This window comes from Lagopus leucura, unplaced genomic scaffold (assembly GCF_019238085.1).
Source record: "Lagopus leucura isolate 7727_CA_CO unplaced genomic scaffold, USGS_WTPT01 Super-Scaffold_100017, whole genome shotgun sequence".
Taxonomy (NCBI): Eukaryota; Metazoa; Chordata; class Aves; order Galliformes; family Phasianidae; genus Lagopus; species Lagopus leucura.
The window spans coordinates 9,789,106-9,814,861 of record NW_024962271.1 but is presented as its reverse complement, the minus strand read 5'-3'; the positions used below and the strand labels follow the sequence as shown (position 1 = coordinate 9,814,861).

At 38.5% G+C, this 25,756-nt stretch overlaps 1 protein-coding gene across 5 annotated transcripts in view; it reads left to right on the top strand.

Annotated features, from left to right (window-relative positions):
• MYLK3 (myosin light chain kinase 3) overlaps positions 1–25,428 on the top strand; it is a 37,872-nt gene extending 12,444 nt beyond the window's left edge. For 2 of the 5 annotated variants that reach the window (XM_042876883.1, XM_042876881.1), the window contains 12 exons: positions 7,700–7,790; positions 8,820–9,249; positions 12,021–12,592; positions 14,090–14,195; positions 15,589–15,682; positions 16,001–16,110; positions 17,174–17,315; positions 18,332–18,402; positions 19,763–19,891; positions 20,931–21,083; positions 22,428–22,560; positions 23,721–25,428. In XM_042876883.1, coding sequence (XP_042732817.1) covers positions 7,700–7,790; positions 8,820–9,249; positions 12,021–12,592; positions 14,090–14,195; positions 15,589–15,682; positions 16,001–16,110; positions 17,174–17,315; positions 18,332–18,402; positions 19,763–19,891; positions 20,931–21,083; positions 22,428–22,560; positions 23,721–23,792 — 2,103 coding nt within the window. In that variant the 3' untranslated portion in view covers positions 23,793–25,428. Of the gene's footprint in view, positions 1–3,714; positions 4,404–6,549; positions 6,754–7,699; positions 7,791–8,819; positions 9,250–12,020; positions 12,593–14,089; positions 14,196–15,588; positions 15,683–16,000; positions 16,111–17,173; positions 17,316–18,331; positions 18,403–19,762; positions 19,892–20,930; positions 21,084–22,427; positions 22,561–23,720 lie in introns of those variants that run through there. The other 3 variants (XM_042876880.1, XM_042876879.1, XM_042876882.1) reach the window with 3 other exon arrangements.
• The last annotated feature ends 328 nt before the right edge of the window (positions 25,429–25,756 follow it).

The following is a 25,756-nucleotide window of genomic DNA, read 5'->3' as shown; positions in this document are numbered from 1 at the left end:
CAGCTATCTGCTGTCAGCTGCTTGACAGGGATGCATTAATATACTCTGCGTGATCTCAAGATCGTAAACGTGTCCTTAGCTGTGCCACTGCTTATGAGAGTTATGACTTACTGTGTTAACAGTTCTCTAAACATGCATAAAAAGGAAAAAAGAGTTCATATAGTGGATGTTCATACTAAGTTGAGGTGATACTATAGTAAAGTTGAACTTTTGCCCACTAGGCAGTATTTAAATGTGTCATGCTAGGGTCTGATGGGGAGACTGCTAGTGCTTTATAGACGCTTGTACTGGGCAAGTGGATTTCAACCAACAGCTGACATGAATAATATGTTAAATGTCAGGTTCTTGGCCTTTTAAAGCCGTTGTGGTCCAGTTCTTAGTTCATCACCGAACATGACAGATGGAGATCTTTTGTCTGATCACATCAGGAAACCAAGCTATTTCACTGGACAGGCTTATCCAAACTGTATGGCATATTTTGACCTTGGAAGTTATTCCTTTATACTAAGTTGAAGCCTGTTTCAGTACTTGTCATTTGTCGTGAGAATTGGTATCTTACTGAACCACTGCTCTGTGGATGTGATTTGCTGCTTTTCATGTGTCAAGGAAATTAACTGTTTGTGGGAAGTTACTGGTGTAGATCTTAATTTTGCAGAAGTTTATGTATCTTAAAGTTCAGCTAACTCTTCATTTCCTCAGGGGAGAATTCAGTGTGTGTCCATGAGCAACAGCAACTAGATATGGGTTAAGGAGGTTTTCAGCATAACTTGAAAAAGTTGCCTGCTGGCCACTGAAGATGTAAAGGATATTTATTAGTATTTTTTTTTTCCTGAGTAATATTCAGTAGCTGTAGCCAAATTTTGAATTTGCTGTCTTTTGCTTTTTTTATAGGGTCCTAATGTTTACCACATCTTGTTCTTCATCTTCTTAGAACTCTGAATTGCAGCCTTTTCAAACTTCTCCTCAAGTCCCTAAAGTCTCTATAAAGCTTTGGCTTTGTTTAGGCTTTTTAATTTTATTTTTTTTTTCATTTACCTGCATATTTTTAGTCATCTCCAGTTATACTATGTTACTGGAAGCAATGCAATAATCTAATGAGATGATCTGTTTGAGCAGCTGGTTTTAACCTTGTGACATTTCTTGTTTGGGATATAAGCCTCTGGTATTACTTTAGTACGTGCTGTAGTTTTTTTTTTTCCCCCCATTCACTTCATCTTTGTTCCTACTGCAAACGTGTTTTTTTTTTTTTTTTTTTTTTTTTTAATTCCTTTGGATCAGAGATAGCAAAGAGGAATCATAGCTGAACTGCTGTATTGTAGATTCTTAAACCATTCGTTATGTTGAATGCAAATGTTTCTCTTGTCTCCTGACATCTGTCTTTGACAACTGGGAGTGTGTGTGGGACTGAAGCCAAAGTGGAATAAACTCTCATTTCCCTCTTGAGAATAGAAGATTCTTTGGCATCATCAGTTGAAGGTCACTTGTAGTTCTGGTTCTCCAGAATTTGTGTTCCTTTCTTCATGCACTTCAGAAATACTTGATAGCCTGGAGATGTTTTAAAGATATCCTGAGATATTTTAAAGGTATCCCAGAAATTCAGTTCAGTTCTTGATAGGATGAAGGTAGCTGCCATCTTTTGTTCACTGGTTTCCTTCTTTCCTAATAATAGGAGAAAAAATTATAAGAAGCTTTATTCGGAGTTTACATTCAAAGTGTGATGTGGCTTGCCAGTTTGCTTAGCTAGTGACAACATGGGATGCCTGAGCAGAGCTCTGCTATGTACAGTGTTCCTGTGTTAATTGCTGTTAGTTATTACTCACAGAACATTTCACATTCTTCAGATGTAATTTGGAAAGTATAGGACATGAAACAATTTCTGTAGCAGTGTCTGAGTACAAAATGTCATTACGTGCAATAGGTTCTTATGAAGAAAGGGTGAATTTAATAGGCTAGTGCATTTCTTAGACTAAAGACAATTTTTGTGTGTGGTCTAAGGATGAGTACACCGTGATCCACAGTATGTGAGTTTTAGCATTAAAAGACTTGAGTCTATCAATGAAACAATGTGCTCTCTTTGAGCTGCTCCAGTGAGATGTGAACACTGGACATTAAATGTTCTGAACAAAAATTACCTTCTGTTGTAATCCAGAGCAAAAGGAATAAAAGATTCTTGCCTGAATATAAATGTATTATCATCCTGTAGTGGAAATGCTAAGTCACAGCCTGAAGCAGTGATTGAGCACCTGGTGGGAAGGCAGGGCCAACCCAGGGGAGCTCAGGTGCTTGCAATGTACCTGAGTGACTGGAAGGGGTGGAGCCAGGATCTACTCTGTCCTAGACCTCATTTAAGGGTTGACAGTGGAGGTGAGGGTGTCTTGCTGGAGGTCTCTGCCTACCTGAGGCTTTCAGAAGGTAAGCAACTCTTCTCCTTCATTTCTGTATCTGTGGCTGCTGCATTTGGGCTCGCTCTCATTTTTTGTAGCTGAAGATTTTGCCACCCTGCTGTTATCATCCAATTGCAGCGTTACACATCCCTAGGAGAACACAATCAGATCCATTTGGAACAGTTTTTCTTTGTGTGTTTAACAGCCAATAAAAAGTTGGGAGAAGGAAGGAAAAAGTTAAGCATCAGTCATGAAGTGACTTTAAATTTCTTACTACGGACCAATTGATGTTTCTTTTTTCTTCATCCATCACCCCACCCATAATTTTGCAGGTGCTTATTCAACACTATTTAACATCCTGCTGCGTACCTGTATGTTGAACAGCTGCATCTGAATAGGAGTCAGCTTTGGCTGTGTCTTCTCTGTACGTACATCACAGAATGCTAGGAAGGAGTATTTTCCTACAGAAGTGGCAAGAACTAAATACTTTCATGAAAGGGTAATTTTAATATTGTTACTGCTGACTCTGTAGTGTGTAGAGAAAGGATTCTAATTTCTATGATGCCTCATCTCATACAGCAAATACACTTAAATAATTATGTTTTTTTCCCACGTGCTCATTCTGAAAAATGAAAGGGATTGGAGACAAAGAGTTGCTCTGTATTGCAAGGCATTTGAAAGTGTGGGGATTGTGCGAGTGTGGAATGGCTACTTTTCTGTTCTCTAGGGAATGTTGTAGACACACTAACGTGACTTAGAAGTGAAAGGAAGTCAGTAATAAGTCTACAAAATATCTAATTTAGTAATTTTGTTGGACTGGCTCTTTGTCCTCGTGAAGATTTTTTGCTTGGTTCACTTTCACAGCCTGGGAGAAAGATATAATTTTAGAAGTTTCAGTTGACAAAGACATGCTGGTGCTAGATACGTATTTCAGATCCTTGTCATTGTACTCTATTTTTAAATTCAAGTGCCAGCCAACCTAACAAGCACAGCTTGTGTCTCTGCTGGGTGTCCTATGTCTGTGCTGGAAAGCAGAACTCTTCCAACCCTTAGCACAACACCACCACACTTACTTCTGTATTTGTTGTATTTAAAGAGGAGAAATGCTCCAGCAAATTCTTTTCTATATCACAGAAGCAAAACTGGTCATAAAAACAGTGCTTCTCTGTACAGAAGTCTGCTTAGGCATTGGCAATTGCTAAGATGCTTGCCTATCAGCAGCCACTTGAGAAAGAATTTTAAATGGTCTTGTGACGTCAAGGAGGCCCAAGAAAATACAGCCTGGTGCCAGATTACCTCCAACATTGAGAGCATGCAGTAAGAAATAGATAACACACAAGTAAATCATTTGCGCAATAGCTATCTAATGATACGCTCCAGCAACTCCAATAAGTGAGATTGTCTGGTGTAGGCATAGCTAAAGAAGATTAACTTTCAGGCCCTCATTTTCTAATTTATGATTAATGAAAAGCCAGCCTAATCTATTTGACATCGTGCTGTCTGGACAGAATGTCTGCAGGTAGCTTGGACACAGCAGAGGGAAATGCCTCGACCAAGTTACAACCTATAAAAGTGAACAATTTAAGTATCATGGATAAAAAGCTGAACTTATTGAATGAGAAGATGGACAAACTATTGCATTTCCAAGAAGACCTGACAGGCAGACTGCAACGAGTTAAAGCTATTGAGGATGTAGGAAAGGGCATTAACAAGCTAACGGTATCCAGAGGAGACCTTGATGAGACAGGTGAAGTGGAAAAAGGCCTGAAGCTATCGGACAGTCCTCACCACACTGATATGGACAGCATATGCTCAGAAGTGTTAAGATTGATGAAAGTTGCTCAGCTTGATGCCTCGAAGCACAAGGAGAGACTGGCAAAGATAGAGGGAAGGATTGATACGCTGGATAAAGTGATTACATTAGTGGGAGAAGTACTAAAAAATTCTAAAGTAGTGGATTTTATTCTCAAAGGTGTTGTGCCCTGGAAGAAGGAGAGTCTACTGGAAAGCCCTGTTGAGGTTGGTTTTCTTCTACTGCTCTTGATAAAGTTATTTGTGAAGTAGCAAGTCTCTCCTGCAGGTGTTTTTTTTGTTTGTTTTGTTTTTTTTTGTTTTTTTTTTTGTTTTTTGCATAACATTTATAATTTAGGTTTTCCTTTAAGAATTGCTATTGCAGGTTACTGCCATGACCTCTAAATTATAAGCAGTTTGTGGCAGAGACCTAATCTTAAAATGTGCCTTGAAACGTCTCAAGTCCTCAGAGTGTGCCAAGCAATCCTGTAACAGGTATGAAAAACTGATTGCTGCTGTAAAAAATTCAGCTTCTAAGAGTGCCTGAAGATCAGCAATGTCATTCACATTGGTGACAGAGATGAGGTTCCGGTGAAAGGCAGGAGTAATGTACTGGGAAGTATTTACTGAAGGAAGCTGCTTCTATTTTCTTGATCGATCATGAAGTCTGAACACAACAAAAGTTTTGAAATTTTTTTCTGACTTTTGTTTATATGCCTGTGACTTCATGAACTATACTGACACTGTTCACTCCTCAAATCAAGTAGTTCTTGTGGTTTTGCATATGCAGTTTCCATCAGTTCACAGACAGCGATTCCAAAGCATTTCCTAATTATCAAGAATAGTGAGGAAAGATAGACTAATATGATAAGACTGATCGGTAGTTGGTATGGTATTTGGAACTGATTGAGCTTGATTTCTGAGAGTTAAGTATTTAGAATTAGTTTTGGGAGTTGAGTCTTCATGATGACTTGTGTACTGTTATTGCCCCTCCCCCGCCTCCCCCCCAAAAAAAGTGTGAGGGAGAACTCCATGAGTTGAAATGTCATTCCAAGAGTCTCTTACACACCTGTGTAGAGGTGTCCTTACTGTAAGGACAGCTTAGTACAAATGTCAGTGTGCATTTCTGTATTGATCCAAATGTTATTTTGTCAAATCAGTAATGTGTGTTGGTAGATGCTACACCTGAACTCCTGAACTGTTATAAAACCAGGGCAGTGTTAGATGTTAGCATACCTTTCAGTCTTTGAGAGCTCTCCTGATATCCCTTTTTAAATGCCAGAAGATGAAAAGTGAGCTAGACTGTATGGAGACAGAAGGATTTATAAAGAGATTCCATTAGTGTTGATACCAATAAATGATGACCTGCGTTGTTACAAGTTGCTGCCTGCTATCCCTGTGAAAGGCCTGGAGCCAAGCACTGTCCTTGATGATGCTTACATGTAGAACAGAACTGACTGCACAATATGTTACTGGCCAGGAGAAGACGAATATAAAGATTTCATTGCCAAATTGTCAGTTTCTAAGTGAACAGTAAGGAGGGATATAGATAACTGCTATTAGAGCAGCACTGGAGGAACCTTTCCCATGGACTTGTAGCATGCAATCAGGATCAATTGTTAGTTAGCTACTGGGTACTGCCTCATCAGTGTTGGTGAGAAAGAAGGTCTGAGGTCATAAATTCATTCAAGATATGAATGGGATGAGAGGTGAATTGTCCTGCTCTTGGTGGCCTGATGAACTGGGGTAGAGTGGAAGTCTCCATCCCAGGCTGTAACTACTGCCTTGGGTGAAGAACTCACAATGTGTGTTTGGCAAGTGAACTGTTATGGAGCTAACTGCTTTTGCTGAAGTACCATAGTTGTTCTCCTTTCTTGTTACTGGGAAGTTTTTGAAATTGAAGCATGAAATTAGTTATAAGAACTTAAGATATGTCTGTGCTTTGATTACAGGCTGCTGAGTAGTCTGATATTTGAACTAGTTTTACATTAGAGAGGTAGTAAATGTATGTGACCTAGCTAGAGTAATGTGGAGGAAAGTGTGGGTGAGTTTAAAAATGCATCAGCTTGTGGTGAGCCCTGTGCTAACTTCGGCCTGTTTTTTATTTCAGTCTGTTTTATAATGTGTCCAAAAAGATTCACAGTTGCATTGGGGTTGCACACAAAGAATTTCCTACTTGCTTGTTGCTATTTTCCAGCCTTTGCTGTTTTGTAGCGATACGCTGCTTATCGCAGTTGGCTTTGCACAAGGTTACTAAGAATGGGGGTGGGAGTGGGGAGGTCATGTTTTCATTTCTGGGTGAAGCTGTTTGCTGATGATATGACAGCATTCCTGGGATGCCATAGGAATGCTTATGGAAGAGGCATTCAAAGTTGGAGACAAATTAATAAAAGGCTATGAACGGAGCTTTACAGGTTCCAGGCTTCTTTTTTTATGTAACAAAACAGCAACAACAAACAAAACAAGGGCAAAAAACTAAGCTGTCCCTTATTCAAGGCTTTCTTTGCACACAGGATTTTGCAAGTAAATGTTCCCCATAGTCATTGTTGCAGGTTTGCTTAGAGCTGCGATAAAGATGGTAACAATATTTTATTTTGTTTTTGTTTTTTGTGGTGGGGGGAAAGGGTTGGAGGGAGGTGCTCTGTAGTGGAATTTATAAGGTTGTAACATGAAAAAATGTAGTAACTGTTTTTACTCCCAAGTAAAAGGGGATGACTTGCAGCAGAGTTCTAATTGGTTATTTGTAGAAAAAATTAGAGATGTTCCTTACTAGCTTATATGAATGAGGATAAGAGGCTGCTTATTTAAATAGGCCATCCAAGATGTTATACCTTTTCCTATTTTGGTATAATGCTTTATGCCAAATATTTAGTTTTATTACAAATGTATTGCTTTGTGAAGTGTTATAGTGATGCTGTTACAAAATAACTGTTCTCAGTGCTGTGTTAATTGGAGAATGAAATTGCTTTAGAAAAAGTCTGTTTTTAACCATACTAAAGGTAACAATTTAATAATGTTGCATGTGTATGAGTGTTAAAATATAGACTAAAGGCTCTTTGTGTAACCTCTATCACTGCTGGAATCATGAATCTCTAGATGCCTTGAGACAAATACAGCATTGTATCTACAACAACATCTTTCAGCCATCAGTCAACAAGTATCAGAAATACAACATCATTTTATCTTCTAATAATTCCTGTGTTTCATATGGCATGGTTTTTAATCAATATTAGTAAGGGTGACTTGAGGCAAAATGTCTTACAAATAATGTTTTGGAAAGCGGAGACCTAAAACATTACTCTGTGCCATCTTGTTTTAGGAGTATGTTTTTTTTTTTTGCAAAAGCAGGAAGAGCTCAAAAAAGCGTGGGGGGCAGGGGGGGGTGTATGGAAGCAAAGTAACTAAAGATTCAGAAGTTCAGAGGTGTCAGTACCTGTTTTACAGGGTCTCAACCTATGAAGTTAGAGAAACCCAGTGAGAAATAAACACCCTTGAGTGTAACTGTTATTTTTGTCATTTTTCAGGCCAAGGAAAAGCTTGAGGAGAGTGGTTCAAAACCTAAGCATGTACTTAGTAACAGAGGAACGCAGACTGAAAGCAGTAAGCCTTCTGAAGGTATGTATCACTCTGGGCATGTTACAGTCTTTGACTCTAGAACACGCAGCAGACAAACTAGAATAGTCTGCTATTTTCCACTAAATGAGGAATTACTATGAATGAATTCCACAGAGGAATTACTATGAATGAATTATTGAGAAAATAGAGATGTTCTCCTCTTCCTTTTATCTGTCTCCTAAATCAGCCCCCCCGAGAAACCTTGAAGCTCATTAAATTAAAGACAGCATCTTCGCTTGGCAACACTGTTTCCTTGTTTTGGTATTACAGTGATCTGAAACAAGAGAGCAGTACTGGTTTGGAGATACCTCAGAGGTGAGGCAGTATCACCTAGCAGACAGTCCCCAAATTTGTCTTAATAAAACTCAAAAAGCACTTTTATCCTCCTTTGGAATAGGGGCATATTGACATTGCAAATGTATTATCATTATTTTTTTTTTTATAAACAACAAACTTTCATTGCCACAACAGTGCTAGATTCCTCTTTAGGATGTAGCTGTCTGGACATTGCCATTTCACATCCATTATTAATACTTGAGAAGTTGTAATGGCGTGAATGTGAGTTCAACAGACCTGTTGTCTTCAGAAAATGTCCTTTTCTTTTTTAAAGTGAGTCCTTTAGATCATGGGGGCTCCCTTTAGTTTCATTTAGGAAGTGACAAAAATCAAGCAAACAGCTGGTCACAGTTATGAGTTGAAAGCTACACAAGTTTGTGAACTAATCTTGGTAGCCTCTGCATACTGAACACCAAAAGAAATGAGAAATTCCTGTTATTAATATATGTAATAATTATCCTGAGAGTGCTGGAGAACCTTCCCCTTTTGTGGAGCGCAGGTAAGACTTTGATTAAGCCATGAGCATTAACAGTGACTGACTGAACCTGGGTAAGGATTTTTAGTGGCTTTTAGTGGCTACTTCTTTCAGAAGTAGGAACTGCTTAGATTATTTTGAGTGGGTGTGTTACTTTACTCCCTCTTTTTTGCCACTGCTTCTGCCATGGATAGCTTATTAATGTTGTGTTTGTTCAGATACTAAAACTGTGAAAAAATTGGATGAAAACAGTAGAGGATGCAAGAAGGTAAATGCTTCAATTGCTGTTGCCCACAAAGCTGACTCCAGACCCCAGGCTAAAGAGAGAACAGCACAGCAGAAAGCGGTAGAAGGTACTGGAAAAGCATGGAGCTGTCAACAGCAAAAAGATTTTGGTGTCAAAGCTTTGAATCAACATAATGGTCTTCCCTTCATAAATCAAGATCATGTAGGCAACCAAGATGTTCCTGTTAAAGCTCACAATATGGGCAGAGCACCATGCCCAGAAGAGTGCCACAAGCAGCTTTTTCATCAGAAACCCAAAGAGAATGAAAACAAACCTCCGTCACGGAGTATGGCATTGCAGGAAGCTGTGCCCTCCACATCCCAAGCTTTATCTGACACAGGGTGTGAAGTGACACAAACCAGGTAATGACTTTGCTGCTAGTTTTCTACATGATCTGAAACCATTTCACGTGTTTAAAAAAAAGAGAAAAAAAAGGAATAACAGATTATTCGAAAGTCCGCTCTTGCTTAGACATGCTCCAGGGGAGAAATGGTCATGATGGGAAAAGTGCAGTGGGACCTTATAAACAGTTAAGGCAAAAAAACTCAAAGTATGAAGAACCTCTTGTTTGTCTGAAGTTAGAGGGCTAGATATATGGGAGATTTGATGTGATGGGCTACTGCGTATTAGAGGAATGTGACTGCCCTTCTGCATCTCAAGTAGATGGACCTTTTACACACTCTTTTCCGACTTCTGTTTCTGTAAACATGGGGCTGGAAGGAATTTGAAATGTTTACTTGTCTATGATAAAGCTGAAGCATTTGTTTCATTTTATGTCCTAAGTAGTCTTTAAAGCTTTTTTTTTTTTTTTTTTTTTTGATGCCTTGATCACCTAAAGATATGACCAGATTATTTTAATTTCTAATAGTCTCATCTGTCATGGGTAAATACTTTGTGACATGTCTTTAACAATTCTTTTCCTTTTGAATTCTTTATTCACAATTTGATTGTAATTATATTAAAAACCAAAAGCACAAAACTCTACCAACCAAACCTCAACAGCTGCCAATTCAGTGACAAATTTGAAGTGTCGTGCCTTTTCTGTTGGGGCTGACAAATACATGTGTGTGGGTATGAGTGGTATATGCATTCAGGTATGCATAAGTATACATCTACATTACTGTGTCTCCCATTACACTATTAGTAGTGCTTATTTAGGTAACTCTGAAAGTAATGCCTCCTATTTATTTCCATGGAAACCACAACAGCTACAAGGAGCACAATAACACTATTTGATTGAACAAATTCTCAGATACAAAATGTTATGAGCTACGTGTTTTTACCAGCGATTAACAGTAGCCTGCATGCTGTTCTCCTTTAAAAACAACCCTGAACCTACAGACTTCACCGGCTGCCTTACTGTGCTGACACCCACTGCTTGCTCTCTATAAACATTCAGCAAGCATCAGTGAATGTTTGTGGGTGCCATTTTTCTACTTGCAGGAATTCAGTGACACACCTTTGCCTCATCTGCGCTTCCATATCAGGTGCCATTTTATCAGACTGCCCATCTACTGCTGTATGTTGCACAGCAAAAAAAAAACTAAGGGAGCGCTGGTGGGAAGGTTCACCCTCTATTACGTGCCACCAACATCTGTCTCTGACATCATGAAACCAACATGATAAAATGGGAGGCGATACTTTTGGAGCACCCCTAGTACGAATTAACATCTGAAGCCCAGACAAGAACGTGACACTACTTCTGTGCGTGTGTTTTAATTTGAAACCATCATGGTTTCCACCATCGTGGCCTCTTCTCCAACACTTAGGAACAAATTGTGTACAGCTCATATACATTGATAACCCCAAATCTGTTGTTGTAACAGCATTAAGAAACAGGAGACCTCCCTCTGTTTTGCCTCTGGCTCATGAGGCTTCTTTAAGTGGAGCTGGGTCTGTGCTTCCCGCACTGAGGCTGGCTCAGATGTTTGTGAACAAGCTGATGAACAGTTGCTGTTATCCCTATGGCATTTGGTGCTGATTAAATATGATACAGCAGGAGTGAACTTGCACACAGAGAGCAGCTTTTGGAGCAGTTGAATGGTTTGGACAGAGGGGGTATGCAAGTGCCAAAGCATTTGGTGAAGAGAGTTGGGAAGCCAACAGAAAACCAGAAGGTAGAACCTAGAGTAAATCCTGGGAAAAGACAACACTCCTGAACAAGGTCCCTATTATGCTTGCGTGTGAAGCACAGTGTAGTAAATGCATCTTTGAAACGCATGCTACTTTTAATGAGGTCTGTAAGCCCCTGCAGAAGTGTCAGAAGAACATTGTGTTCTCCTGTTTGGAGACATGCCCAAGAGTCCTCTTGAGTTCAGGCTTGTCTAGATAGCAGTGGAAGTGTTTGCACAGAGCAGCGTTCAGTGCTCTGAATAGCTTACTACTGGTGCAGTTTAAATTCATAGCACAAGGCAGCAGCTGTGAAAGGTGCTAAAACTGGGAAACTTCAGACTTCAGTTATGCAAAAGTGGAAACAATTTCTTTTGTGTATTTTGTAATGACGTTACTCCTCTGAAAGAGGGATTAACTTCTGGGAAATGAGGGAAATATTTGAAGTTTTCTGGTAGCTGGAATGTCAGGGCAAATAATATTAATGGGGTGGGAGAACTACAGAAGTTACTTTTCTAACAGAAAGCTGTGGAAAGAATTCTATCCCACAAGGCATAAACATGTTTGAGTGTGCAAGTCAGCCAGCTGGAGAGGACTAGGATGAATACAAACACAAAGATTTGTAGAGCTGTATGACCAGGCAGATGTTTGGATTCTCAGCCTGTAATTGGCAAAGACAATCTCTACCATCTCTCTACCCATAGGAATGATATCTCATTAGTTCAACTGTAATAGCTGATAGAAGTTGGAACAGCTTTCTGATGTTTCTGATGATGAGTTAAGCACTTTGGAGTTTGTGAGACATGTTCTGCTCAGGTGAGGCAGTCAAGGATGCAGAAAAATTATCTGTATGTTTTTCAGTGCTTTCTCCTTAGTGCTGTTTTTCCTCAGAGGATTGGTATAATTATGTTTCTTTAATACTATAGAAATCTGCATTTTAAGAAGTTTGTAAGTTTTCTTTCTAAGTGAAGTTGTGAAAGAAAGTCTGGGTATCTATGTGAATTGTCAACTGCTTGCTCTGCAGGATAGCCATTGATGTTCATATGACTGAAGTGAAAGAAAAGATTGAAATGAGCAAAGAAGGGAACTCAAGTGATCACGGACATAAAAATCTCAAAGCAAAATCCCCGTCCTCTTTATCATCAGAAGTGGAAGGATATAAACAGCTGCCTAGTAAATCCAAGCTTGAACAGACTTTGAAAAATGTCAGCGCTGAATCAAATCAAGAAGTGAGAGACAAGAAGAAGCAAAATGAACTTGCACCAAAAACAGGGAAGCAACAGCCATTATTGAACAAGCCCAAGCCAAGTAAAAAGGCTGAAGACAAATCAGAACTAAAATGCAAACCCATAGTTTCACAGAGTACCGCTGCAACAGAGCCAAAGAAAGATCTGGGAATACAAGTCAAAATCCATCAAGGAACAGTAGAAGTAAAAGATTCCTTGGCAGTTACCAACTCTGACAGGAGAGAATCTGAGCCCCCCTGTTCAGTGGGAAGTGAGAACGATGTGGGCCAGTGTGCAGGAACAACAATGGAGAACACTAAATCATTGGAAGCTAGCAAAGAACTTTCCACACAGGATGGGATGATCGTTGGTAAGCTGCTTGTACTTAATTTTGGAAACTTTTACACTGAGTTTGTGCTATCCCTGTGTATTGCATACAAGCTAATAGCTGGAGTAGTGCGTGCTACACCACCTGGGTCCTATGCTTAAGAGTATTTAACTGAACACCACAGATAAGTTTGATGGTCAAAAACAAGAGAATTAACATTAGTACAGTTTATTTCAATAGTACTTTTCCTTCTAAAAGGTGTTTTGCAGTAAAAAATATCCTTTCAGATGAAATTAAGTGGAAAGTATATTTCTACAGAAGAAGTAATATTGACAAAATACAGTCCTTCAGATATAGCCTTTGTTCAGTAAGGTAGAGTAAGCAAACTAGGTATGTTTCTGCAATTACAGACTGAAGAGAACAGCAGAATATTGCAGGACGAGTGTCTTGCTTGGTCTTTGTGCTATTGGCCATAGATCTCTTCTCGATTAGTGTGTGAACACTCAGTGTTTTTTCAGGCAACAGACGTGTAATTCCAGAATGTACGTGTATGGGTAGATGCCCTGAGCTGCATCTGGTGCCCTCAGCAGTGGTGGCAAGAAAATGAATTTGCATATGTGTTAAATTGCTCACCAAGATCTCTGGACTTAAATTGTAAAATTACTTTGAAAGAGCAACACCGTGAGTGGATGGTAGAAGCTTTATCCTAGAAGAACTTAGACATTAAGCATATAATAAATTAATTATTTAACTCCCAGGAACTGATTAAACTTAATCATTTAAGTGTTTACAGCTCTTAATAAAATGTTGCTAGTAAAACAAGGTGTTGCTGGTAGAAGCTTCCTGAATTAACTGATATCTATGCTGATATTGTTGTGTATTCATGCTGGTTTTCCCAGTTAGCTTATCAAAATGAGAAGAATGTCAAGTATAATTTTTTTGAAACTTCCAGATATTTTTGTTGAATGGCCTCTTTTGTTAATGCATAAGGTCAAATGTTAACCTACCTCATTGGGTTCTTTCAGCATTGATGTGTTAAGAAGACAGGGTTGAGAGCTGGGAGGTGGGATCCTATCCTCAGTGATGGGCCTTCATCCATCATCTCTAGAAGGCTGCTAACAGTAGAAGTCTGTATTTGAAGCAGCAGAGAGATTTTGAATATTTTCAGCATCTCCTTTACAACCATCTAGAAATTCTTTTTTTTTTTTTTTTAAATCAGATTTAAGTTTTTCTTAATGAAAAGCAAAGTGATTGTGTGTGCTCAACTGATTTGCATTTAAAAATGAGCAGTTCCATTGCTTCTGGTATTTTACCTGCATTTCACTCTAAAAATAGTGGAAAGAATTGCATGCTTAATGTTTGTAGATACTTCAGTGCTTGTCTGAATTCCAGTAGAAGGCAATTGAGACTTCTTATTGTATCGAGCAAACAAAATGAAGTGATGTGCATGCCCTGTGGACTGAGAATGTTGGTGTGATGAAGATGAAGCTGCAGTGATGAGGGAGAAATATCTCAGTGACCAGGTTTTCTCCTCTTTAGATGACAGCCCTTCTCCCCCAGCTCCTTTCGAACATCGCATGGTGAGTGTCAAGCTAACAGATGTGACAACGTGCTACTCAGTGTGTCACCGTGAAGTCCTTGGAGGGTAAGTCTCTCTGCCCCCTTCTGCTGTACTGCAGGTGGTAGCTAATTGTGAAGAAGTGCAGTTAGCTTGGGAACTAGTAATCTTCTTCAGATGGCACCAAGATGTGTACAGGTGAGGCATGTGCAAGCCTGCTGCAGCCAGAGCAGTTGCTTAGTGGATCAAAATGCTCACTCACTCCTGAAAGCATGGAGAGTGATGAATATCAGCTTATTTCTTTAATTTACAGTTCTGTGTGGAGCAAAAGGGGATTCAAATGTATCTACTGTAACTATTTTTCATGTATGTTATGAATACTTTCCACTCTGTTCTGATAACATCACTTTCTCTACCATTTTTAGTCCTTTAAGCTTTGAGGAAGTTGGTTTTCTCTGGTAGAGCAAGAAGAGAGTAAATTTGGCCTACAATAGAAAAGCAAGGAGAGAGTATGCAGATAGCATGTCAGATTGTTTGTCTCTTCATCCTCCAGACTTCCTGGGCTACTATATTTGCCCTCTGATGAACCAGTCTGAGGTGCACCTCTAGGTCCCTTAGATTACTGGCTTCTGCCTCAGTTCTATTTTCAGGCTCCTGACTGTGCTCTTGGATACTATTTGCATTTGCTGTAATAATTTTCGCTACAGCTGGAGTCTTGACAAAAATCCATAATTTCCAGTCAGATTCAGAGCATTTGAAGTCAGCAGAGCCCGTTAGGGGTCAGACAGCTTCCAAAATCTTTATTTCACATTGAACTTTCCCTTAAAGAAAACTAAGGGAAAAAATTGTAATTATGTTGACCTCGCATTTAGTTTTGACTTGAGGAAAATCTACAGCTGCTTCAGCCGTTGTATTTTGTGTACTTATCTAACAACAAGGTTTTATTTACAGACTAATTCAAGTATGAATATGGCTTAAGTATAGGCCTGATGATGCAATAGCAGAGAAAATGATGTTTAGGAATCATCCCAAGGGGCATTAATGTATCTGGGTGACATGGGGGAGAATTTACACCATGCAAGAAATGTGGTTTGTGAAGCGGGTACAGTTACTGGTGTTAGTCATTTTAAAAGTTATGAGATCAAGACAGAAATATCCTTGTTAATATGTCCACTGACACATCACTGAAGGACAGCAAATGGGTACAGTTACAGAACTGAAAAAGAATATCATCAGGTCATCATACCACAGTGAAATGTAGTAATACGAAGGGGCATAATATTTTAATGTAAGCGTTGAACAACTGGCTGGAAAGATAAAACTAATCCTTCATAAGCTGAGAGAAAGAGGAGATTGATGCTGCTGGCCACCTGATTCTGTTCACTTTGTACTGGGCTATTTTTAATCAATGATAAGAATAGTTTGAAAAATTTCTGCAGTGAGCTGTGTTATTTTCCTGTCTTTCATTTGTTGTCAACAGGGGGCGTTTTGGGCAAGTTCATAAGTGCACAGAAGTCTCAACTGGTCTCAATTTGGCAGCCAAAGTCATTAAAGTGAAAGGAGCAAAAGAAAAGGTAACTATGTTCCTGTGAGCCTAAATGAGTGCATGCTGTAAACCATGTGAATTGCATTCATTTTAACGCCACGTCACTGAACCTCCTTGTAGGAGTCAATTTCTCATTGCATAGTACCAAATATTAGAACTTGTCTGTTAAAGTAGTAGCTTGGGCTTCATAACTGTTGGTCATTTCCAGTGTTTGTGATTAAGCCATTTGTTCACATGAAACCTGTCATACAGCTGCTGCAGGGTTAAAAATTATTGTATTCAAATATATTGGAGTTCAAGGAGCATATTTGCTCTTTTTTATTTTTATTTATTTATTTTTTTTCAGGAGGATGTGAAAAATGAAATTAACATCATGAACCAATTAAATCACGTGAATTTGATCCAGCTTTATGATGCCTTTGAAGCCAAAAATAATATAACTTTGATCATGGAATAGTAAGTTTAAATGATTTCAGGAACTGTTGGAATTTGGGTTTGCTTTGGTTACTAAAAGAAAAGGAGAGCAATAACTCTGAGATATGAAAAAGGCTTGAGTGGCTTTTGAGCCTATGAGAGTGGAAGCTACATATTTTAAAGGCAATATCTTCACATTAAAAAATACATACACTGCAAGATTGCAGTTTAAGCAGATGCTAAGGAAGGTAGTTATCTTCAAGCATATGGAGCTAATTACAAGACTATTAATGAAATAATTTTGCTATGGTTCATTTTTCATTTGAGTTTAACGTTGAGGCGTCGCTGTCCCTAGCTACCAAACTACAGTATGGGGTAAGTAAAACCTCAGATAAGAAGTAAAGTGAGAATACAGAGTACGGAAATGACACAAGGGAGATTAAAGTATGGCTATTGCTTTGTTTTGTTTTTGTTTTGTTTTTCAAACTGAGTTTCCATTACAAAATGAATTGTTGTTGACGTGAAAGAAAAAAGGAAACAAAAAAAAAAAAAGACATTTTAAAATGTCTACATTCTACTCTTTCATTTAAATAATTGTAATTTTTACCCTGCAAAACCTTGTCAGATCTGTGTGTCTGACGTACTGTTCTATTTTTTTCTTTTTTTTTGTGCAGGATTGGTTTCAGTTGTCAGCTCAAGTAATATGGCTTTCAGTTTAGAAGTTGAACGCGTTGTATAGGTTGAAGAGTTAATTTCCCAAAGCTAACAGGAAGATAATAATAGATACTTCGGTACATTCTATAGGTTTTCCAGGTCCCCATTTTGTCTTCAGATTGTGTGGCTTTGAATTTAGGCTTTGATTCTCCCCTGCTGCTTCCTCCCAAATGTTAGCAATAAGTCTTCCAGTGTGGAAGGCACTCTAAAGTGATGCTTGATTTCACACGCAAAAATAAGTTTCTTAAAGTCATTTAGTCTGCAGATGTGATACATGCTGGTTGTGTTGTCAGGACTCGTGCTAAATTAGAAACTGAGTTTCCAATGTGGAAATAAATGAAGTTAATGAGGAAATTCTGGTTTTTTTAATGCTTATCTGTTAAAATTTTAGTCTGGATGGTGGTGAATTATTTGACCGGATCACGGATGAAAACTACAGTCTAACAGAGTTGGATGCAATCTTATTTACCAAACAAATCTGTGAAGGAGTCCATTACTTGCACCAGCATTATATTCTCCATTTAGATCTGAAGGTCAGTGATATCCATGAGTGATGGTTTACACCACTACAGGCTGTAATTGCTATTATTTCTTATTTCATTAATCTCATAAAGAAATAGACTACCTTAATTCAGTAGCCACAGTGAATGAAGTTCCAGAGATGGTTTTTTTCAGTGTCTACTTAGTAGCTTACTTATAATAATGGAATAATGCATTTCTGTAATTTTTTTTTTTGCTGTTAAATCAGAAACTTTTCATTGTGTGACATTAAACAATGACCTTCTGTTCTTCTTCAAAAATAAACAAAAGAAACCAACCCCAAAACATCTTTGGACAGAAATGCTTAGAAATGCTTCCAGTCTTCATTCTTCCTGCTTTTATAATTGTATCCAAACATCTTCTCCATCTTCTTCCTATTGTTCCTTTTACTGCCTGGATCTGAACTGTGTGATTCCTTAACTGATGTGGCTGAAAACAGGCCACATCAATTTCCTTGTTCATACAGTGCCTTACTCAGATGGTAGTAGTCCTGGTTGGCCTACAGGCAGCTCTGCAGTTCTGACTTTGGAAACTCACTCTCTCCTTTGAAAAACAGTCATGTTAGGGAAAAGAAAACTAGCAAATAAATGGAGAATAGTAGCAAAAACAAAACGAAGGAAACTTTTTCCTTTGCTTTCGTGAACAAAACAGAGGGTGCATTTGATGTGTTTCTTGTGACTTTCGTGGAATCACTTTCATAAATTCAGGGGTAAACCATAACCATTAGACCTGACTCTGTTGTTGTACATGAAGCAGGTGCTTTTCATTTCACAGTCTGTTTATATTCAGTACAGGAATAGTGTTGTACTGGAGTGGAAGTTAAACTTCCTTACAGGAGATCCAAAACCAAACCTTTCTCTAACTTATGTGTCAGCCAAATCCTTATCTCTAATAAGAAGTAGTAAAAGAGTCATCCTAAAGATTCTAAAATATCTGAGATATTTTTCTTATTCTTACTAAATTTGTGTATTAGTCATGTTTAACTGAAAATACTCTTGTCTTTTTGTAGCCTGAAAACATATTATGTGTAAATCACACAGGAAACCAGATAAAAATTATTGACTTTGGATTCGCAAGGAGGTAAGGGTTCTGTTATGAATTAATTAAAAAAAAAATCCCATCGAAATATGCTGCTGGTAGTTCTTATTATATTTTTTTATGCATTTACTGGCTCTGAGGTGATTCTGATATGTGAATGAGCTAAATACTATGCTGCTGCAGGCATGAGTTCTGCTGTGTGCATTAATTATCTAATTGCTTTTTCAAGTAGGATTTCTGTTGAATAAAGATATACAGCTGTTCTAATTGTTTCAAAATGATTCCCCTTCTGAAGCTTTTACTCTAGGGACTCCATGAACACATCTCATGTGAAACATAAAGCCCTCAGAGAAATAGAGGCTTTTCACTGTGCTCTTACTTTGCTTGCTCTGTTTGCTTGAGGAAAGCTGTGGGAACGTGAGTCAAATCCTCAGAATTGAAAGAATTGACTCCTGTTGGTGTAACTATAAAAACATTTCTTTATCTTTTTTTTTTCTAAACCCTTTGAGGATTTTGTTAAGTCAGGACCTGGTATATGCATGCATATGCGTGCCAGCACGTACGTATGTATCATATTCTGGTGTCTATCCAAGGACTCTTGTTTTAGAAGTATTTATGAAAACAGATGGATGCGCTGAAATTAATTTATTTATGAAATGGAGGGTAAAGATGTAATTTTTTTTACTTAAGTAGAGTTTAAAACAAAATCTTCCAAGAAGCTGAGATATAAAAGCAGTGCTTTAATTGCTTTCTGTCTGTGTACTTAGATGTAACTCCCACTGGCGTCAGTGAAACTTATTACTGGTTCAGTGTCTGTACACTTAATTTTTAAGCAATAAAATTGAATCATTTTCTCCCTATTCGGATCTGTGTTTTACATGTTACTAAGCCCAAATAATCCTGTTCAGAGAATCCCACTTTTGCAGTTACATTTTGCTCAAGTCTGCTGTACAGACCTTTAACCTAAGATGTAGCTGAGCATAGGGAAGCAAATGCTCTCCAAACCCCTTTTAATGGAAACAGGTTTGTTTGTTTTATGTTGGACAACATCTGCTGGAAAGGTGGAACCTGGCAGAAAGCATAGCTTCTCTCATTCCCTGACAGAGGTCTATGCAGATTTTATTGCTCTTGGTCTTTTTTTCTGTTTTTACTCAGACAAGTGGAAAACTGATTGTATTATACCTACAGTCACAGCAGAATTCACTCCTTAATTTTCAAGATCTTAAAAAAGACTTTTAATTAAGGTCTTCAAGACCTTAATGCTGTCCTGGTTGGCTTGGAGACTGCTATGCTAGCTTTTTGTTTGTTTGTTTGTTTTTGTACCATGCTTTGATTTCTAGAGATGAGATATTTGTTCCCCTGGCCTGCTCTCAGCATTGATGTCTGTTTCTTTCTGTTAAAGGTACAAACCTCGAGAAAAATTGAAGGTTAACTTTGGAACTCCAGAGTTCTTGGCTCCCGAAGTGGTGAACTATGACTTTGTTTCCTACCCAACAGACATGTGGAGCGTAGGCGTCATCACGTACATGTTGTGAGTATGAGAGGTCATGGCAGTGGCACCAAAGGCTCTATGAGAACAGAGCAGTGGAGGGTGTCTGCGGTACAGGAGCGTGGCAGGCAGCGAGCCCATCAGAATGGAACTCCTAATTCATGCTGTTAAAAGCAAACAGTGAGCTGCAGCCCTTTAATGTGAGGGTACCTCACAGTTGGTGTTAAGTCTCTGAACAACAAATAGGCCTTTAGATAAGTATGTAAACATTCTTCTCCTTTACCCCACCTTATTTATCAAGTTCAAGTGGATCATATTGTGATTCCTTGGAAAAGTGGCCCAAAGCATTTCAGAATTTCCATTTTTATTGGATTCTTGAAGATTTAGATTAATTTTCAAATTTGCAGTCTGATAATTTTATTAGCTTGGACTTGATCTGCATCTGCCCAGAGGAATTAATGTTAAGTGCTGGGCCACAGGTCACATCACAAATGGGAGTAAGACTTTTTTTCTGTTGAAGGCAGGGATGGCTTGGAAGGCTCTGGTGAGCTGCCTCAGCGTCTCAGTATTTTTCACAAATGCTTTCTGTGAACGGAATAAATGGTTTAAATTTGTTAGCCAAAAAGTAACTGAATGAAATAATGAATTGCTGAAACAATAAATCTGAGGCTAGAGGCTAATTGAAAACAATATGCTGTTCAGAAACCAGTGTAATTTGAGCCAACCTTGGTTATAGGCTTTGATTTAGGAAAGCTCTTGAACCCTCCTAGCTCTTCTAGTTGGGAAAGCACTGAAATATGTACTGAGACTCCTGCTGAATTTATTTTATTAGAGATCCAATAATGGTGTGCTCTGACTTAGCTGAGTGAGCTGCTGAGCAGTAACACTAACAACACAGTTCTTGGCAGGGACTGACGGGTAGGACCCCCATGTCTGAGAACTCTTCCTCTTGAAAAATTGGCCAGAACTATAGAACAGAAGATTCAAGGGAGAAGAAATTCATCTTGCATGTAACTGTTTATCTCCCACTTCGCTTTTTAAAATTGTTTTTTAAATTTTATGTATTTATTTATTTATTCAGGCTTAGTGGCTTGTCCCCATTCCTGGGAGAAACTGATGCGGAGACGATGAATTATGTAGTCAATTGCAACTGGGATTTTGATGCAGAAGCTTTTGAACAGCTGTCAGAGGAAGCAAAAGATTTTATTTCCAGACTGCTTGTGAAAGAGAAAAGGTACCTCCTTCTCTGATCATGAGAACAGTGTAGCACCTAATAGTGTTTATTTCCTTCTAGCCCACTGTTTGAATTACAGTCAACAATGAGAAGTTATTACATGACATTTTCTTTTGCTGTTCTGTGCTTACTGGGCAGTTCCTCAAGGCAGAAGAGAGGAAGTCTGGAAGGATTTGCTGTGTAGAAATCTGTCTTTAATATTCCTTCTCTGCATAAAAGCTATTTTGTTTGTTACTTTGAATTCTTACAAGCCTTGTTGTAAATTGTGGGGGGGAAAAAAGAAGTTTATTGAGTATACAGAGGATGAATAGGAGCTACAGCTGTGAAAATGTGCATAGTTTTCTTCTGAAGTGGTCTAAGTGCATTTGGTAGCTATGAAGAAGCATTTAGGACTTACCTCTACATGTTGGTTTCTCATTTTGGGATCAAATAAAACAAAAAGTGATTGTATGTATGAAACAACAGAAGAATGAGAGTGACATTGATGTCAGAAAATGGCTATGGGGCTGGGGTAGGGTGGATAGAAAATAGTTTTCTCTTGCTGGGTGATGATACAAAACTAGTCAAAACAGGAAATAATGCATACAGAAAAGCAGAGGGCAATATTCGAGGGGTATTTCAAGGAGTGCTTAGAATATTACCGTCCTCCAGATCATTGCCTAAATCAGACAAATCGGTTATAATACTTTATTACATTTTGAGCCAGAAGTCATAGGGTTTGTTTTTAAAAAATGCAAATTGAACTTACTTTAAAATCTTGTCTCCCTGCCTCCCTCACAAGATTTTCTCTATTTCTCAAGGTTTTTGGGCAGGTTTTCATGTTTGGGGCCGTTGTTGAATGTCTGAGAATAATGTTATATTTATCTGTATCTAAGCTTAGGATGAAGGGATGTTTGTGCTTTTTAAATATGAGGCACAGAATAAGCCTGCACTCTCAGGACAGGTAGATGGCACCACAACAGTTTTTCTTCATGCAGTGATTCTTTCAGTGGTTCTTGATTTGCATAACAAAATTATACATAACCGATGAACCTGTATGGCTGCTTCTTCAGAACAAAATCCAAACAAGGTAAAATAGAATAGTTGAACACCGGACAGTCAACCCACTGCACACCCTGCCAGCAACTTTTCACACCACTCATTCCTTACACTGGAGAGTGCAGGATGTTGTTAGGACTCTATGCACTGGAATGAATAGCATCTCAAGAAGCCTTTCCACTCACCACTTGCATTGGTTTATTTAAGGGAAACATTTATGTAATCTGTAGATTGAGGAGCCTGAGATTCAGAGAAAATGGCAAGAGGGTGGCTGTGTTTACATGGTACTTCTTTTTTTTCTTGCAGCTGCCGGATGAGCGCAACACAGTGTTTGAAGCATGAGTGGTTAAACAACCTGCCTGCCAAAGCCAAGAGGTTCAAGCTTCGCCTGAAGTCCCAGTTGTTGCTGCAAAGTTACATAGCTCAAAGAAAATGGAAGGTAATTAGCCTGGAAAATCTTCCAGGGGGAAAATCAGCTCAACCCAGGCAGGTTCTGCTTTTCTGAATATTGGCTCAGTTTTACTAAACTATTGTAAACATGAGTTTAGGAATTCTTCAGTTTGTTATTTGAAGTTCTATATTTTTTTCTTTACAAGTTCAGAGGCTTCAAATGCTATTTAGCTCACTCTAATTTTTTTTTTTTTTCTTCTTTTAATGGAGACATTTTTGCATTGACAACGGTTGTGATGGGATACAATGAAAGGCAGTTTTGTTTCCCACTGCAGAGAATGGAAGTCTGGGAGAGGAAAAAAAAAATAGGCTTAAAGACATCAGGAAAAATTCTCAGAACCTTTCTGATAAGCCCAAGACTTTTCAGAAAAGGGAGCTGTAGAAAGACTATTTCTTGCTTTAAGTGAGCTGATTTACCTGTGGCTTAGACAGTGATTGTTTTCTGACCCTGTATTCAGTTTTCCCAGAATCACAGAATGGCTGATGTTGGCAGGGACCTCATGTCCACTCCTTTTGCTCAAGCAGGACTACATATAGGTGGCTTTTTAGTAACCTGAAGGAGAGAGGCACCTCCTCTGTGCAACGTGTTCTATTGCTTACTCACTCTTACAGTTGAAAAGGATTCCTGATGTTCAGATGGAACCTGCTGTCTCAGTTTGTTGCCAATTGCCTCTTTTGTCAACACTGAAAAGAGCCTGGCTACATCCTTTTTGCACCCTCCCTTCAAATATTTATATATATTGATAAGATTCCTTTGAGCTTTCTCTCTTCCAAGCAGAGCAGTCCTCATAGGAGAGACTCCAGTCCCTTACCCATCTTATGGGCCATTTATTAGACTCTCAGGTTTTAGGTCTCTTCTCTAATGTGGAGCCCAGAAATGGACACAGTACTACAGCTGAGGTTTCACCATTGTTGAGGATCAACTTCTTTGAGCTGTTCACATTAAACAGTGCAACCTGGGGCACCATAGCTACCTTTATGGCAAGGGCACGCTGCTGACTCATGTTCGACTTAGCAACTTAACATGTTCAACCTCCATGAGGACCTTTAGGTAAATAGATTGTCTTTTTTTGCTGAAGGAAAATCTAGAAAGAAAAAGTCCTTTTCCTCAGTTATACTCACACTCAGACCACTCTGTTTTGTTCACAGAAACATTTTTATGTGGTGGCTGCTGCTAACAGACTGAAGAGATTTCAGAGTATGTCTGTCAAGCTTGCATAATGTTGTATGAAGCAACTACCATGCTTGAAGATGGATGTGAAACCAGAGGAGAACAACTCAGTATCTTCAGTAATTTCTATCCCGTATATAATGTCAAGTCTTGCATCTGTCTTTCTCACATATTGTGTGTTAGTGCTTAGTTACCTGAAATGTCTCTGAAAGCAGACAAGAACAGAAAGTGTTACCTGAAAGCAGAGGCACTGAAATAACTTAAGAAAACAGAATATACTTTGTTTTGTTCTCTCAAGCTTTTAGTTGTACATAGTGATGAAAAAATAGAATTTAGTGGGGCTGACCTCTTCCTGAAGGTGTTATTGGTCTGTTTTTACCAAAAAGACCAGCAGTTTTCTGGCTTCTCACACCAAGCATGGGATCTCTAAAGACTTTCTTCACAACTGCTCTGTACACGATCAGTTCTAGTGGACTGCCACAAGAATAGCACAATATTTTCCCTCAGGTTTGTTACTTAAGCAGGAAGATCAAACTTTTACTTTTGTGAGAAGATAGATGGGTGAAACTGCCACAAATAAAAACTAGGCAGTGGCTGCTGGGTCGCTCTGCAAATATCTCATAATGTACTGGAAAGACTTCCAGACACTTCATTTCACATTTTAAATGTGTAAATGCTTTTCATTGGGTGTGACTGCAGCCCTTAGTATTGTGATTCTTGAGATTTTTTTAAATCCTTTTCAATGATTTTAATGCATTTTATCTGGAAAGTTGATATGCAGAACACATTTTAATGCTGTTTAGCTCCAGAGAAATGGTGTATTGCTAGACTTTGTTTTTGGCTCAGCTGGAACATTGAAACCCTTTTTTTCCCAACTTGCTCTCAAACATAAGACTTTTTCTTCACAATACTAACTCTTCATGATGTCTAAAGAATTGAAGCCACTTACAATTTCTCAGCTAAAAATGCAACATTATTTATTAGACCTGTGGTTTCTTTCATTCCTGTTCTAGATTTTGTAGAGCTCAGTGTAATCTGAACAGGCTCTTTATTAGTGATACTTTTTGGTTTTCCTAGAACTAGCTTTTCAGTGAAGACATCTAGCTGCTGCCAAGCTCCCATTAACTTTACAGATTTTCATATCCCTTAAATTAGCAAAAGTGCTGGTTGCTAATAAAGAAGATTTTATGAATGCCTTACCCTAGCCTAGTTATCTTCTTTCCACTCTAGTGCTTCCCACTTATTCTAATCCCTGGATTCTGGACTGGTGCCGATTTTCTACTATCAAAGCAGTGAAAAATGATTAAAATCCAGTGAATCTTTACAATGTATCACCTTCTGTGAAGGCCCACTTTTGTTCATATTTTCCTTCCACAGTGGTTCTGCATGCTAGAAGTGGATATATTCTTCGGTCTGTATATTTCTGAACTAATACTAATAAAATACATTATAAAGGAACAGGCCCATTCCTCCATTTTGGTTCAAAAAACAAACATTAGAAAGCATCTTTGATTAGGTCTTACAGAATGTAAGATCTCACCCCTCTGCCACATGTTAGATATTAATAGCAGATGTTTTGTTACAGCTCCTACTGGGGGTTCATTAACTAAGATTTTTCTCTGCACGCCATGCATTTGTTTGGAGTCCATTCCACAATAAAGTTACTGTTATGTTTCAGGACTCTCATCAGGTATGAAATTGGCTTTTACTATTTAAAGGTGACTAGAATTTATTTCTTTTTTATGCTTCAATTACACTGTGAGATGAAGTGAAAGGTAATTTGCTAGTAAACTTCATTTTACCACTTACTGTGTAGTACTTCCTCTATTTTTGTAAGGGGGTAATAGATATAGCTGTTCTCTGCTGTCTTGTATTTCCTCTCCATCTACAAAAAGAGGATGCATCTGGCTTGCTATTTTGTTCTTAACAGAAATCTTTTCAGCTTCTGTAGCCACGTAATTCTGCAATACAGTGAAAACCATCTCTGCAGTCTCATGGGATATTTCATAATGTC